At 34.8% G+C, this 18,360-nt stretch overlaps 1 protein-coding gene across 1 annotated transcript in view; it reads left to right on the plus strand.

Annotated features, from left to right (window-relative positions):
* Positions 1–18,360, plus strand: part of LOC140446049 (uncharacterized) — a 167,030-nt gene that overhangs the window by 84,171 nt on the left and 64,499 nt on the right. The window contains exons 3-5 of the mRNA XM_072538563.1: positions 1,549–1,645; positions 5,116–5,290; positions 10,227–10,583. Coding sequence (XP_072394664.1) covers positions 1,549–1,645; positions 5,116–5,290; positions 10,227–10,583 — 629 coding nt within the window. The remainder of the gene's footprint in view (positions 1–1,548; positions 1,646–5,115; positions 5,291–10,226; positions 10,584–18,360) is intronic.

Raw genomic sequence — 18,360 nt, forward strand, 5'->3', positions numbered from 1 at the left:
TATATTTGTGCACCCGTTCGATTTCGTTATTGTGAATGTACAGGTTTGCATTCAATCTTTGTTTTTTTTTAAATAATCATTAATTTCGTCTTCTTGACGTTCATTGATAACCCTTTCTCTTCACTAGCTGTGACTACCTTGTTTAAAATGGCTTGCAGGTCTTCTACTGTCTCCGCCATTAAAACCGTATCATCTGCATATCTAATATTATTAATTGGTTGGCCGTTAACTTTTATCCCAATCTCTTCTTCCTCCAATGCTTTCTTCATAATTTCTTCCGAATAGAGATTAAATAGCATTGGTGACAGCACACATTCTTGTCTAACTCCTTTTTTAATTTGAATTTCATTTGTTGTGCTATTTTCGATGCGTGCGACTGCTTTCTGATTATAATACAGAGTAGATATTATTCTTATATCGCGAGTGTCTAACTGTTTATCTTCCAAGATCTCTAAAAGTTGGTCATGCTTGACGTTATCAAACGCCTTGTTGTAATCAATGAAACAAGCAAATACATCTTGATTCACATCCAAACACCTCTGTGTTAAGATGTTAAAGGCAAATAATGCTTCGCGAATTCCATATCCCTCCCGGAATCCAAACTGAGTTTCTCCGATATCTTTTTCCAATTTTCTGTAAATTCTATTGTGAATTATTTTGAGGAATATTTTTAAGGTGTGGCTCATTAGACTGATCGTGCGATGATCACTGCACTGCTTAGAATATGCCTTCTTGGGTAGAGGGATAAACGTTGATCTTAGCCATTCTTCAGGAATTATACTGTTTTCATAAATCTTGTTAAATAAGTCTACTAAAAAGTGGATTCGATATTCGTCTATCAACTTTAGTATATCCGCTGGTAGCTCGTCTGCTCCTGGAGCTTTGCTATTCTTTGATGACTTCACCGCTTGCATTACTTCTTCTTTGCTTATTTCTGGACCTGTCTCCTGTGGAAAATTATCACAAGGAGGCTGCCTTTGATCGTCAAACAGTTCTTCTATGGATTTCTGCCAATGTTTTAGTTTCTCCTCTGTTTCCATTATCATGTTCCCTTGTTGGTCTATAAGTACTGTCTGCTTCCTGTTTCTGTTGTTGATCATTTCTTTAACTTTCTTGTGAAGATACAACGAATCACATTTGGCTTCCAAGTTTTCAATCTCCTTACATTTGTCTTGTAACCATTGTTTTTTAGCGTCGCGGATTTTTCTTTTGATCTCTGTGTTAATTTGCTTATACTGTTCTTCATTTTTGCCTTTCGATAGTCTTCAAGAATTCATCAATAATAAAATTTCGTCACTCATCCATTCTTTCTGTTTCTTTGGTTTTTCTCTCATCAGAATATTTTTAGCTGGCTCCAGCACGTTCTTTTTAATAATGGCCCAGTGTTTATTAATGTCTAGTTCTGGTATCTTCTCTGTCTTTTTAAGTTTTTCAAGATTTGCCTGAATGCTTGTTTCTACCTGATGTTTAATTGTTTCATCATTGAAACGATTGATATCTCTGATATTGATTTAAGATTCCACTTACTGATTATTTGTTGTTTTTCAGTTTGCCGAGCCTGCATTCTACGACACTTCGAAAATAGTAAGACTGGTTGCCCGATTTGCAATACTATCTATAAGAGAAAGTCGCAGACATGCTTCAGGTTTGTATTTTATTTTTAATTTAAAATAACACTTCGCAATAAAAATTGAATGTTTTAATGTCATAATCTTTTTTTGTGTAGGTAAATGCCAATAGAGTAGTTTAGGTTTTGCAAATATTTGAATCAGCTTGAGAGATCTCTTTTAAAGTACATACAGGGTGAGTCATGAGGAACTTTACATACTTCTACCATATGTAGAGTCCCTCAGGGTGTATATCATGTGGCCACTAAAAAATGTCAACTCCTCTTCTTTATTAATTAACAGGGTGATTTGTGTAATTGACCATTTATTTCATTTTACTGTAGTGTTTATACGGCTCATTTGATTTTTTTAATTTTTGCATGATACAGTACACTACTATCAAGCATTCGACTGGTATTAGCTAAACTGAAAAATTCCAGGACTGGCTTTGGAAAAATTAATTTAGGGATTCGTATTAAATATTACACCATGTATATATATTTTTTAAAATGCAATAAGTGATTTTCAAACTTCATAAATAGCCAATGAAAACGACATATGCGACAATGTTGTCGCACTTTTATTAAATTTTTAGTGAACGATCAAATCTTACCAAAAATAGAACAACCATAATGAAGTATCAAATTATAAGGTATTAATTTAAACAAATGTTATAAATTTCAAACATTTTAATTGAAATGATAAACTGAGTCACTGCACAACAAAAAACAGTAACTACTAACAATAACGAAGAACAATTTAAAAAAAAAAACTAAAAATATGTACATAGTTATGATAAACCCATAAATTAGAACTGGAAAAGATACAATAATGGTAACAAAATAAACATAATTCAAAATAGATTTTCGAAATGGAACCCTGCAGCCTGTACACATTTTTGTTGCCGAATTGTTAATTGACGTATTGAATTACGGATACTCTGGGGATCGTTTCTAATAGTATTACAACAATGTATAATTCTATCAATTAATTGTTGTCGGTTATTAATATTCACTGCGTAAACTAGTTGCTTCAATCGTCCCCAAATATGGTAATCAACGGGATTGAAATCAGGGGATCTTGAAGGCCACGAAATAGGACCTGCACGTCCTATCCACCTGTTGCCATAAACATTATTGAGATGTTGACTCACTGCCAGTACAAAGTGTGGGGGTGCCCCATCATGCTGAAAATACATCCCTCGGATAGCAACGTTCGCGTTGGCAAGCAAATCCGGCAAAATATTTTGTAGAAAGTTCAAATAGACCTGCCCTGTTAAAGGACCATCAAAAAAGTGAGGACCTACTAATTGGTTATTTATGACACCAATCCACACGTTAACCGAAAACCTTAACTGAGAACGACGTTCTCGAATAGCATGGGGATTTTCTTCTGCCCACACATGTGAATTTCGTGAATTATTTATCCCGTCTCTGATAAATTGGGCTTCATCTGTAAATAGTGTCCTGTATAGCGTTGGTCGATTATTGTTAATCCATCTACAAAATTCCAACCTATCGATCTCATCTCCAGCATGTAGTCGCTGAACCATTTGAATGTGATATGGGTATAGATTATTTTTTTGTAAGACTCTACTTACTTTTGATTGAGTAACATTGAGTTCTCGACTTACTTGTCTAGTGCTTATTGTAGGGTTCATAGTAACGGCGTCCATAATGTCATCTTCCTGCGCTTCATCTACATGTCGCTCTGTTGTTCCAGGAAAAGTGCCATTTTCTCGCAAATAATTAAAAACTGACCCAAATGTTGGATGACTGGGAGTTCGACGATTAGGAAATCTCCTGCGATATTCTCTACTAGCAGCCCTACCATTCCCATTACAGAATCCATAAACAAATATTATGTCTGCATATTCTGTGGTCGAAAACTGATGTGGCATTTTGAACGAAAGTAACAAAAGCTCTACCAAAACTAACACAATGTACTTAACGTAGATATGACAGAAGAAATATGTATTCTTGTACACATAAATAACAATTGATAATGACAATAATGACAATGGGTATAAAATATCAACAAACGTCAAACGGTCAACGCCAACCTTCATTTTAAACTTTTTTAGATTTATTTTTATTTAGTACAGTTGATGCAATGTATTATTATTTGACATAAAATTTTAATCATTTACAATCAACAAAAACTAACACATACAAGAGGTTTGACTTTTTAATCAATTTAATTTATTATTTATCGAAAATAATGCCCCAATACGATCTATGAGTAAAAATTGAAAATTGTAAAACAATTGATTCTATCGTAGAAATAATACAAAGTGGCAGTAAAGTTGTTAATTTTCTACGTATTAGATTATGTTGTAGGAACTTATTTTAATTAAAATGTTTGAAATTTTGTTTAAATTAATACCTTATAATTTGATACTTCATTATGGTTGTTCTATTTTTGGTAAGATTTGATCGTTCACTAAAAATTTAATAAAAGTGCGACAACATTGTCGCATATGTCGTTTTCATTGGCTATTTACGTAGTTTGAAAATCACTTATTGCATTTTAAAAAAAAAATTATACAGGGTGTAATATTTAATACGAATCCCTAAATTAATTTTTCCCAAGCCAGTCCTGGAATTTTTTAGTTTAGCTAATACCAGTCGAATGCTTGATAGTAGTGTACTGTATCATGCAAAAATTAAAAAAATCAAATGAGCCGTATAAACACTACAGTAAAATGAAATAAATGGTCAATTACACAAATCACCCTGTTAATTAATAAAGAAGAGGAGTTGACATTTTTTAGTGGCCACATGATATGCTCCCTGAGGGACTCTACAGATGGTAGAAGTATGTAAAGTTCCTCATGACTCACCCTGTATATTGTCACGTACACGAAAAATAAAACTCGTGTCTGCTGTTCTAAATAAATTTGTGCACCTGGTGTACCTGATTCTAGTATAATTGATGGGTAATGGTAAGAATATTAAAGAAGTAGAGCTAGAAATTATGAAAAATGTAATATTGATTCAAATGCAATTTCGAAATGCCATAAACTGTAAATAATCCTGAAATTTGTAGATGTACATGGGTACAAACTTTCTTCTGGGCGGTACTGATATACTCCGAATAAATGGCAATTAGATGGTAAGAGAGTTACAGAAATTCCATTAACGATAACTTTATAAACTAGACCTTTTGCCTTGAAAATAAAAAATTGTACCAATTAATGTTTAAAAATGATCCGTGGTTTGAAATAGAACACTAAACTTGACGTACGTAAAAGTCAGCAATAACTAGTCACGGAAGACTAACGCGCAGACCACCAGAAGGATGATACGAAAATTGGAGCTCATTGCCACAGATAGAACTGCAGAAAGCGGAAGAACGTGAAACCTAACGATTAAACAGGACCTAGGCCTATTAAAAGAAGACATTTTCAGTCATATATGTCGCTTTACGCTTTAATTTTTGAGAAATTTAATTATTGAAAAGATAGTTTGTATAAAATAAGACTATGTAATATTTTTTTACTTTACAGGGCAGACCCACAAACCCAAACGTTGGTTTACAAGCTGGTTCCGTCACTGTTCGCCAGAGAATCTCAGCGGAGGGAAGATTTTTACCGAAGCACCGGCGTCAGGGCGTCCAGTTCCTGCAGCGACGACAGCGTCATCGAGAGAGAAAGAGACATGATGAATGATCAGGAGGAGATAGTGAGTGATATGCACAATTATTATTTGTTGAGAGGGTTGCGTAGGATTTGACGCTAGATTATGCCGGGGGTAATCTATACGGGTGTCAGTTTTTCGTTTAATTGGGCAGGTTGCCGTGGAAAATAAATGTACATATTTTAGTTAATTCACTGGAGTGCAGATTACTGTTATTATGTCCTGTGAGTTATGCATGAGTCACAAAATGGAATTCCATACTATTACTGCTGTATTGTAAGTGGCTATCAATCTGTATCGCCTATATTGTTTTCTCATTTTATATAATGGCCCATCTCTACAGTTTTATGACAAAAGGTTACAATGGTCTTTATACAGAACTGTTCCAACCAAAAAAATATAAATATCGATACATTCTTGTTCCAGTTTTTTTCTACAAGCTTTTATAAAAATAATACGACTACTCCAGCCAACAATACAACATAAAAAGCAAATGAGCAAGCCTTGGGGTTTATTTACATGTACCTAAACAAATATGTTGTTCTCTTCGGATTAGATATCAACATTATCATCAATACTACAGTTGTCATTTTCCAATGAAATTGTAATCAGCTCTATTGTTTCTTCTATTATCATATCGAGTTTTCAGAATTCTTTTACCTTTGCTATCTTATAGCTTTTTGCCAATTCTCAGATGAAATCTTTGATATTGAGTAATTTCGTAGTTGGCGAAAGAGTTGGCAACAAAGTTTAAATGGTGTATTGTTTCTGGTGACATATCTCTTCATTTGAGTCCAATTGAAATTACAAATTACCAACGTCACTCTGTTACTTCATCTACAATATCATTCTTAAATTTACATAACTGAAAAAGCTCATTTTTAGTATTCTTTCTACTACCCTTCTGCTATATTTGGTTATTAACCAATCTTGTTCTTCTACTTCTTCTACTTCTTGGAGATCGTTCGATCTGTTTAATTCTGAAGCTGCCTCTGGTTAATTTCCTGGGAAGTAGATTGCCAACTATCCCTCCATCTTTAAGGTGGTCTTCCGGGAGGTCTTGAACCGGGCGGGTTGTTTTCTAGTTCTTTCTAGTTTTCATTCGTCTTACATGTATACCACATCCTCTTACGCTGTCTTCCCCATCTTACAATATCTTGAATTTTGCACACTATTGTTCTTAGGGTTTTCATCTCGGCAATCCTTAGCATCTGTTTCGTTTTGTTGGTATCTTCGCGCACTTCTACGCCATATGTCATGATCATCATCATCATTGGCTTTTACAACTCTTCGTGAGTTTTTGCCGCGTTTACTATTGCCTTCCATTGATTCCGATCCTGTGCTATTATTTCCCATGGCCTTACTTCCATCTTCTCCAGGTCTTCCCTGACTGCGTCTTTCCACCTTTTTCTAGGCGTTCCTGTCGATCTTCTACCATCTGGTCTTTCCCAAAACACATTGCTAATCAGTCTGTCGTCATCACTCCGTACCACGTGGCCTGCCCATCTTAAACTATTGGCTTTTATGTATCTTACGATGTTTCCTTTCCCGAAGAGAGTCTCTATTTCATTGTTGTATCTGCTCCTCCATTCATTTGTCACGCTGTCCCTGCAAGGACCATATATAATTCGCAGGATTTTGCGTTCCCATACTAATAGCTTATTGATTTCTTTCTTTCTCAATGTCCATGTTTCACTTCCATATGTCACTGCTGGTCGTATTATGGTTTTGTACATTTGGATTTTGGCACGCCTTGAGAGAAGCTTTGACCTCATTAGATGTTGAATGGCAAAGAATGATTTATTCCCCGCCAGTATTCGTATTTCAACCCCCCGTTGAAATACGAATCCTATATGTCATGATCGGTCGTATGCAAGTCTTGTAGATTATAATTTTACTATCTGTGCGCATATACGGATTTGACCAGACTATCTCCCGCAGACATCCCAACAATGCGGATGCTTTGTTGATCTGACTCCTTAGGTCCTTTACTGGGTCGTGTGTGCTTGATATATCTATGCCCAGATATCTGAATTGCATCACCTGTTCTATGGGGTTGTTCTCAATCACTAACTTACATCTGAGCGAATCTTTTGCTATTGTCATACATTTAGTTTTGTTGGTAGAAATGGTCATATTTTTAGTTGGCGGCTTATTTGAAAGAACTGAAAGAGCTCTCTCTGAAGATCATCTTCTGATTCGGCAATAATTGCTGCATCATCTGCGTAACACACCATACCAATTCTTTTGTAGCCCATTCTGTATCCGAGATTGAGAGACCAATTAACCAATATTAACAAGAGCCCTTTATTGTTCCAGTTACTGCTCCTTTACTCTTAAATGGTAACTGGAATTGTCCACAACTACGACAGAATTTATCGCTAGGAAATGTACCGTTTGACCAAAATAAGCTTCGGTAACATCAGAAGTTATTTCTTCATGGTAGTATATCGTTGAGTTTAAAACAAACCTCGATCAACAAATCCTGTGGCTCCTCCATTATGAGTTATAATCAAACGACAACCTTTGACAGTTGGAAATTTGAATCCAGTAGACAAACCTTCAGTAAACGACTGACGAATTTTTGCAATCTGTTTATCTTATCAAACTTTTTTTACAAAATGTCATTCATTAATCCATGTTTCATCCAGATAAAAAAATCGGAATGTCTTTTCTTCTCAGCTTTCGAATTTTCCAAATATCGCCTCCACCTTTTCTGTTCTTTATCCTTAAAGGGGAAGTAACCAGTGCTGCTCTTTATTTGATCTCAGCATTGCAATGACGATCTTTCTGGAGTTCTTTTACTATCTACTTTTCCTTCAACCACCAATCTCTCTGTACCTTCGTTTCGTCTGACTATGTGTCTAAAATACTTCGATATATTTTGGCTTATGATCGTGGTAAGCCTAGTTGTGATGTCGAGTTCTGTTAATATGGAGATATTTGAGCGTAGTGCTGTCTACGGTATGCATAGACCCACATTTCAAAGGCCATTATACGTTGTGAGTCAGACTTTTTGACTTTTTGATGGTGGAAGTTTCTACAGCATAGGTAACGATAGGAAAGATAAGTGCCCGTAGTAGGCGTAGTTTGGTGTTCTTAGTTATTGCCGCATCTTTTCAGATTTTATTACGTTTGATCGTGGCAGATCTGGCTGTTCGAAGGCGTCGATGTGTATCTTCTTCGTTTCCTCCATTGTTTGTAGTAACAGAGCTGAAGTAATTGAAACAACTTACCACTTTATATCCTGCTACTATGTTATCTCCAGCTGGTTATTTCTAATTCGATCAATGATCATCAGCTTGGTCTTCTGTGCATAAATTTTAATTCCATTTTCATGACTAATAATATCTAGTCTGGTCATACTGTGTTCAAGTCCATCTGATAATGATGCTAGTATTAAGTCGGCATAGTGGAGATGGAGATTACTGAACTGTTATTCCTCCTTTCCATTCATAGAAGACAACGCATATGCTGTGTTCGCTATATATAGATTAAATAGTGTAGGAGAGATAATACATCCTTGTCGAATGCCGGCTTTTAGTTTGAAGTTATAGGAATATGTGTTGGTGCTTACGTTTGCTATGTTTTTATCATACAGTTGTTTTAGTCGGTGTATTAGATGTTCGGTGATGCCACATTTTATGCTATTTTACATTATCGAACGCTTAAAAGTCGACGAAGCACAAATAAGTTTCTAGTTTCTAATTTGTCTCAGGTAGATAATCTGTTCTGGTGTGCCTCTTCCAGAGACAAATCTTGTTTTGTTCTTGGAGGATCTGTGGTAAGAGTATTGATTTTAAACTCTTCTTAATTATAGTAAGAAGTTTACTTGTGTGAGAGATTAGGGAGAGACTAGCGGACCAACTCGACATCGAGTTTTTTAAATGAAATTTTTATTTTGCGAGAAAAATTAAGAGATCAATACAAACAATATAAGCAAGAATATACATAACATTCATCAATAATAATGCAAGTAAAAAGTGTATTAAATATCACGAAATATTTTGTCAGTGGAAATAATCCGGAAGTACATATTTAGATTCGTCTCGACGAGACCTTTCGATCCATATATACATTGTGGGGTCTAAAACTTAAAGTAAATTTTAACTTCCGGTCATCTCAAAACCGGAAGTGAATTTTTGTACCAAAAGTATATCTTGACAATCTCATACGTAATACTAATAATATTCCGAAAAAATATTTTAATTATCTAATATGGTTTTTGAGTAAAGTGGTGGACAAGAAAAGGGCTTAGCGTTTTAGTATATAAGATTAGAGATTTAGACGTTAATACTAATTTTTTTACATTTTGCTCAACTTATCTATATCTTATATAATGGTATGTGTAAATCTCCAATTTTCTTTGGTATTCATTAGTTTTTACTTGGACTAATTTTAGCTTTCCCGCTGATCTTTTCCATTAGTCCAACTGTGTTTTTTTCTACTGTTCTGATGGATTTCTTCATTATGCACTGTTAAATATAACTTCACTGTTAAATATAACATAATCTGAAAAATAACGTGTTTGTACTCTTTGTATATTGATCTGCTTAATAAGAGTTTGCGTTTAAGGTATCTTGTTCCTTATTTAGTTTACTCTATATCTTGTTGGATGCATCTCCAAATACTTATATTTCTTGCTGTTTTTTTTTTAACACAGATGTGTTATCTTTACATTACAGCAGTGATAGAGATGCAGTAAGAGAGTGAAAGCTTGAGGGTGCGGGTAAGAGGTGCAACTTTCGCGTCCACTGTACATTATGAATCAAGTACTCCCCTTCTACTTACTTATTTTTAAATGTTGTCCATTTTATGTTTAGTTTTCAGAAGATTTTCGCAATTTAAAGTCAAAGTCATTTAGTGTTCTTAAATTGAGCTAAAAATATGTCCCCGGCTTGATTTATTTATTTTACTATAATTCCAACATGTACAATAAGCCGTTCATATGTAGCGATAATAATTATTTTTGTTTTTTCAGCTCTCAAACTACTTCGGCGATAAATTCCAGTTCCTTAGCCCGGACGATTCGGTGTCTTTATCTTTGGAGTACTATCAGTCTCACTTGGATACCACAGACACTGACGAATCAGAAAAACCCGTACTAGACAATAATGAGTGTTTGAAACCAATAAACGATAGTGATAATAGTGGAAGTGTAAATGTTGACTCAAAACTAGAGAATAGTGATAGTGTTAAAAACGGTGAGCAAGACTTATGCAAAACCGACCAGGAAAATAAATGTGATAAAAGGTTTCTTCAGTGCCCAGCTGCTGTTTCTATGAAACATTTGCAAAAGTTTATTAGGATGAAATTTGGACTCACGGGAGACCATAGAGTGAGTATATGCATATTTATTTGCTACATATTTTTTAAGTGTCTTTACCTTATTTCATTTCATGCATTGGATAAAGACTTTTGTGCTGTTTATCGTTTTTATTTTTATGGTTTATATATAAGCTCCCACAATAATGTCATTTATTATGTGTGTATTAAGTAATATTGTTTGTTACACTTTACTTACTTGGAGATGCCTTTTTGTGACATTTTTTGGAGGAAAATGATAACTGTACTTTTATAGTATTACTGTGTTAAACATCTTAATATACTTCATGGTTTGATTCAATTTAATAATTCGGTTATGTAACTTTTTTATTTGATACTGCATCATAACTTTCACCCGCGGATTAAGCTCCCTAAACTGAATTCCTAAATTCTAGAGTTTTGTGCGACTTTGTGTTGTTCTTAGTGTTCTATTCGGATCGTATGAGGCTCGCTAAGAGTGTTTCAAGATAATTCGTGAAGAAAATTCTCACACAAAAAAACATTCGTAAAGCGATCGACTAATAACATTAGATAATATAATTCAAGACTTAAAGATGAACAGCTGGGTCATCATTTGTCCAGCCATTTAGTGTTAATGTTATAAAAAATAAAATAGATACAATAGACTGGCCTACATAATAATATATAAGATTCAGTCGAATTAACGAGAAATTAAGCTCAATTTGATGTACAACATACAAACATACATAAACCACGATATATCCAAACAATCGATAGTGTATATCTCTGGAGAACGCGACTAGTGCAGGCCCACATTATGATACTCCTTCAGTCCATTACCGTTAAATCTATTAATGGAGTATAGAAAGTAAATATGCGTTTTTCTAGCAGGCTCCGAGAAAAGCGAACGCAACCGACTTCGGTTCAGACTCATTGCGAAAAATATAGTGCGGGTTTCTTAAGCTCTTCTGCAGTCCTTGACAGAAAATTCCACTGACTTTTTGGTAATTAGTAATATATTTAGTAGTAAAAATCACCGCAAGCAGTGCTAGCGTTTGCTTACAATTGAAGAAAAATGCATCTATTTACGTATTTCACATTCAACAATTCTTTATTTAACCTAAAATGCTCCCAAAATTTTCTGAGGTCGGTATATAATCTAGATTTTAACCTAGACAGTTTTAAACCCGAACGAGTTTTATAAAGCTGTCACCAAAATGCGTTGCTCAGACCCGAACATTACTTACATCCAGTAATGGATTGGAAACAGCATTAGTTAAAGACTCCCGTCAGCCCCATTGAAGAGCTTATGCAGAGGCCAATCATAAAGCAGATCAACATTCCCAGACATAATATAATGATATTCGGGGAGATGAGTTGCCAAATATTGTACTTGAGGCAGAGCAGTTTGACCAAGATATATCCGTGGAAAACCATTGCTAACCATCAGTGGATTCCTCATTTAACCACGGGACTAGTCACTATATTCATTGTTATGTTGATTGTCATTATGTGGAAGGTAGTCAGTTATATTCGAAACTCCAAGAGAGCCAGAAAACAAAGGCATCAAGGTTCTTGCATCCAACCTCATCCAGCGCTTCAAAGACATACGGTATCACAACCAAATTTAAGTAAAACTTTAGAGAAAGCCCCTCCTAGATCAGTTTCACTTAATGAGCTTAGATTTGAATTAGATAGGTTAGCTGAATCATAAATCTAAATATTCAAGTTAGGTAGCACTGCTCGTGTGAGATAATAATTCAAAAACCGAGTGAGTTAGTGTTATGATTATTGTTATATTATTATTATTTTATATGTGTTTAGATATTTTCTCTTGGTCGTCTGTTTCTTTTATATAGTGGCCAATATGTTCAATCACAAATTACTCCCAACCTGCAAACCTGCAACCCCCTTAATAAATTGCCAAATAATATATTTTCTAATTGAACTTCCTAACTGTTGCAATAACGGCGTAGATTGAATTGTATTGTAAGCTCATAATTCAAAGTTTGTTAGTATGATAGAAGCATTAACCTCTGTGCTGAGGTATACATTATTTGTGAAATTATAAATTGGGAATATGAGCTCATTTGAGGGCAGTCTATTATAGAAAGTTACCTAACCGACAACTAGAGTGTAATTATCAGTAGCTGTCAATAAAACTATAATTTTTACTCCACACTTCAAGCATTTATTTACCATCGTCGATCGAGAAGAGTGGGACAAAGGGGCGTTAAAAACAATTCGATCCTGATATTTACATCGAATTGTCCAATGGGTTTTTCGAGCATGATCTTGTTTGTGAAAAACCTTATATGTATCTACAAATTTGCCAATTTTTGACTATACCATAGTCTGTTCCATAAGTAGCAGACCTTTCACAACTTTGCAAAGGTTTACGTTTGTCATGCAGCTGGTAGTATTCTTTGGATAATCCCCATTCTTCTTCTTCTTAGGGTGCCAGTCCGTTCCGAACGTTGGCGATCATTCTGGCTATGATGACTTTGTTGGTTGCTATACAGAATAGCTGTGTTGAGGTCTTTCTATACCATGCTCTCAGGTTAGCAAGCCAGGATATTCTTCTTCGTCCTGGGGTCCTTTTTCCTTCAATTTTACCTTGCAAAATGCATTGGAGTAGCTCGTATCTGCCTTGATTTCTCTTATATGCCCCATCGATTCCCCATTCGATTTAACATAATGCTCCCATCGTTGTTGTATGTCATTAAAGCAATTTTGAAATTCATTCTGTGTAATGACCTTCAGTGCCATCGTCTGTATGTCTTCGAAACTTTGTCCTTTATCCTTTAAGCGCACTTTTTAGTTTTGGAAACAAGAAAAAATCGCAGGGTACTATGTAGAAACTATATGGAGATTGGTGGAATTGTGTGACCTTGTATTTTGCCAAATATGCTGGAGCATTATCGTGATAAAAGAACCAATCGCTGCTTGCTCAAAAATTTTCTTTTCGCTACCTCACGCAATCTTTTTAGAATTTAAACTCAAAATTCTTTATTGACTGGCTAATTTCTTGGGGCTCAGCACCTTGATTATCGAATAAACAATCAATATGAATATTGTTCTGAAGCTATTTTCTTGTGGCATTTTAAATTAATTAATATTTAAATGGGAATAAGCCACAATTAAAGGTTAAAATACATTTATTGACGTTTCAATTTCCACTTCGGAAATCGTTCTCAAAATGAGAACGATTTCCGAAGTGGAAATTGAAACGTCAATAAATGTATTTTAACCTTTAATTGTGGCTTATTCCCATTTAAATATTAATTAATCAATATGAACACTCAGATAGAAGTCAATTGTGAAGACTGTCGGAACCGGAACCTGTCGTTTTGTTTCAAAATCATAACTGTAAGCTCACGGTCATCGGTAACGATATATTTTCGGCATTAGTGACCATTTCCATGGCGACTTTGAATAATTTTCTACTTTCTCGTAAGCAATTTTGGAATACATTTGACACACGGGCAAGTCATTCTCATTTTTAAATCAAGTCATTTTTAAACCGATTGAATAAGCACATTTTTATGTGAGTTTTGCTCATATATTTATCTGCAAATGATTTCTGCTTCGTTTTAATTCAAATTCATGTCCATATCCCTCGGTCATTGTCGGCGGTAATAAAATGAGACAACTGCAAAAATTGTACTATAAACAAAAGTATGCTATTACTTAGATAAATAGAAGTTTTCGGGAAGACCTACTGATTACGCTAATACTTCACCGAGTCCACTGAAACGCTTTGGCGCGTAGTTCAGAACGAAGGTCAGATACTTTTGGAATAGACCTTGTATGTCTGCCTATACCACAACGTATTTATTCATCCTCAAGTCCTATATTTACTGTGTTGAAAGTGCTTGTTAAAAAAATTCAATTACAATATAATATAATAATTGTAAAATATATTTTTGATCTATTGTAAGTCGACAATAAGTAACGTTTGTTATGCGTATCGTAATTTGTAATACACAGAACATTGTTATTTTAAGGCGATTTCACGTACGCCACTGTAAACATCGAATATTGCATAATAAAACACGTAATAATAATAAATCGAACGTCGGAATGATTGAGCGATTTTCCAGTAAAACTGGTAAGAAAACTTCTATAAATATATCAACCGGAATATCATCAAAGAGAGTTCAACTTTCGTATTTTGTTATTAGTACCGATTCCACAGGAAGAAAAATAGATCTAGATCATATGGTCAACCATAAATTTTGATAATGAAGTATGGGGCGGTTTCAGATAAATAATCTTTTAAATACTATGTTGATTATAAGTTTAATTGGAAGATTAAAAGTATTTTATTAATCATGAATTAGAAAATTAGAACAAAATAGATCAGTTTTTACTTAATTATGGTGTGTCCTCAATTTTTAGATAGATTTTTAGATTTTAGATAAATTTCTTACTTAGGAAATAAAACTTCTGAAACGATTTTCTTGTGAAATTTTGTATTTTTTTTAATGTAGGTATATTGGGAATTAACTTCTTCTTGGTCTTTAACCGTGATATCATGAAACTATTAGCGGATTTTCCCCTATTTCTCTCTATCATCTTAACCTAACAACTTAAAATTTGCAAAATATAATGGTAAAAACCCCAAAACTCTTCTCATCTATCTTTTTTCTTCTTACCTTAGGCCAGATACTACTTGTGTCTGACACTTGGTGTCTGACAACAGTTATTATGTATATAGTACTACCATATTTCTAAGAGACTCAAACCAGGATCCAACAGAACGTTGGAAATAGAACATAGGTAATAGAAAAAGTCAAAATCTAAAGACGAAAACCAACGCAATGTGGAATACTGTCCTTCCCTTCAATATTTTTGGTTTACGGTCCGTGGAATAGGGCAGAACTGTCGATTTAGGTGCACAGAACCGTGAAGAGTGGCGAAAAATGGGAGAGACCTATGTCCAGCAGTGGACAGAAGAGGTTGCATGATGATGAATGATAATGTCGATTTAGGGCTGACGCAGGCAATCTCGTCATTTGTCGCTAAATCAACACGGTTTAAAGGAAGGTTGGAAGCTGATACACAGCAGGTACTTACCTACACCTCCAACCCTTCCGACGGGGCTAGGGGCTGGTACAGTCAGTATCATAGCAATTTTACTATAAAATGGTCTAACGAAGTGAGTTGTAATTTTTATCATTGTATGAATTAACCAAATTACTAAAATTTGAAAAAGTTACCAACAAACTAAACTAAAGTAAACCCTCGATACTCGAGGAGACATGATCCATGAGAATGACACGACTTTATTTTGGGAGTAGGTTGGGTGAATTTATCAAACATTTGTTTATTTCATAGTAACACGACGTACCAACCTCTTTTCTTTTCACAATGGTCTATTTTCTATTTCTCTTCTCCTAAAAGATCTCGGCTTAAAAGAACTAATATTTAGCTCAGCTGGGAGCTATTGTTCGAGATGGGAAATTTCATAAACAAAACAACGAATGATAATTAATGAAGTAGCAACTTTGCAATTCACAATAATAGTCCATCTTAACTTCTTTCATGTTTTAGGATTTTCTTATTCGTTTATGTAAGATTTTTTTTAATATGACATTCGTTGACTTTCAGATATTCAGTAAAAAATGCTGAATTTATGTAGAATCTTACAATGTGTTTAAGGAAGAATTTGTATTCCAGATATAGTGGTGTATCCTAGAGGAATATTAATTTCTAATGAGGGTTGATTACTTTCTTTTTGATCACTACCAAAAATTGTACAAATTAGCAATTATATTGCAGTATATCAGATCTATGTGTGTTAAAAAATAATTTTCATTTTCCCCATTTTTGTTTTTAAAAGTTCCACTGTCAACTCCTTGTCCAATAAACTATTTCGTCTATTTTAATGTACTTGGAGCAAGTATGAAAAGCCATATATAAGTAACCGTTTTTGCTATTATTCCAGTCGTAGGAGACAAAATGCCGCTGAACCTCTAAGAATTATACGACAAAGTCAATTTGGGACCCCAAAAAAGATGCAAAAAAGTTTGCCACTCCTACCCTCGGGCTTCCTCCTAAAACTCTATGGGGGGGGGGGACACGGAAAACATCTATGTACCAAAAGTCTGTACTCCATAGAAAAAAAATGTTTCAAATAATAAACCATATGTTCAATAACAACCCATAAAATACAAAACAAAATCCAAATTATTACCTAATGAAGGTAGCAACAAATAAAAATTTACATTTTTTTTTTTATTTCTGAATAAGATGTTTTTCAAATCAAAATCATATAATACTTCTAAAATATGGATACTAAAATCGAGTATTTCCTCCTGGAGCTCGAATAACAGCTCCCATCCTTCCTGGCATACACTGGAACAAAGCAGCAATCTTCTATTGCGGTATTTGTTCCCACTCGTATATTATCGTTTGTTCTAACGCTACCACAGCTGTAAAGTAGCCATAATTTTGCCTAACTAATCTTCCCAAGTTGTCCCACAAATACTCTATAGGGTTAAGGTCTCGATTTCTAGCTACTGAAAACAATCATCTGTAAATTATTGCATTGTTATCCTGGCTAGATGCGGCCGAGCATTATCCTGCATTAGGAGAAAATTTTCACCTAGAGAATGCATATAAGGTACTTTTTTAAGGCCATCTGCCCTATCATAACAATAACTCTATGTGCTTCCAAAGAAATGCTGCCGCATACCTCTACCACCAAACTATAGTCTAGGAGTTAAGCAACATTGGGCCTAGCGTTCTCCAGGTCTTGTCCACACTCTTTGACGGCCATCAGGTAAATATCTCGTATAAAAACGTTTCTCCAATCTTCATATTCCAATCAGAATGAGCACGACAGAATTCCAAGCGTCTTCGATGAGCTGCGTCCAATATAGGGCCTGTAGCAGATACATAAGATCATAAATTTGTTCGCTTAATCTTCGACGTACGGTGTCAGATGAAACTGTGATACCATGAGTATCTTCCAGTCTTCTAGACAAAGCTGTAGCAATAACTATTCGATCTCGAAGCACTTGAAGTCTAAGAAACTGATCTTCCACGGCGTTTGTTGACCTTGGTCTTTCCTGTCCTTTCCTTGGTCTTCTTGAGTAAGAACCAGTTTCTCGAAATCTTTGTAAAACATAGTATATTGTGCTTCGCGGAACACCAAACATATCTGCAATATATCTAATGGAACGCCTATCATTATAAAGAGCAAATGCTTGCGCTACTTGACCAGGCCTTATTACAAATTATTCTTTGTTATTAAAAACACTAAAAAACAACCATAAAAGACAACCAATAAAAAACCAGCAGAGAGCCAGCAGATCTAAAGAGTAAACAAGTACACTTACCTAGGAACACTTATAACAGAAAATAATGACTACACTGCAGAAATCAAAGTCAGAATCGAAAAAGCACGTTCTAATTTTATGAAAATGAAAAAGGTCCTATGTGGCAAATATTTAACATTAGCTCTTAAAGTACGCCTAAGAAAATGTTACGTATACAGTTTATTATACTATGGAGTGGAATCATGGACGTTAAATGTAGACACAAGGACGACTTAACGCCTTTGAAATGTGGACCTATAGAAGAACTATGAGGGTTTCCTGGGTAGATAGAATTACGAACAATGAAGTACTGAGAAGAATAGGTAAAGAGAAGGAAGTTGAACTTACAATTAAAGAAAGAAAGCTACAGTATCTCGGACATGTGATGCGGGGCGAGAAGTATGGCAGCCTGCGACTCATAATGCAAGAAAAAGCATCGGAAGAAGACGAATTTCATGGCTCAAGAACCTGAGAGAATGGTTTGGATGCAGCTCAAAACAACTA

The sequence above is a fragment of the Diabrotica undecimpunctata genome, chromosome 7 (assembly GCF_040954645.1).
Source record: "Diabrotica undecimpunctata isolate CICGRU chromosome 7, icDiaUnde3, whole genome shotgun sequence".
In the NCBI taxonomy this organism is placed as follows: domain Eukaryota; kingdom Metazoa; phylum Arthropoda; class Insecta; order Coleoptera; family Chrysomelidae; genus Diabrotica; species Diabrotica undecimpunctata.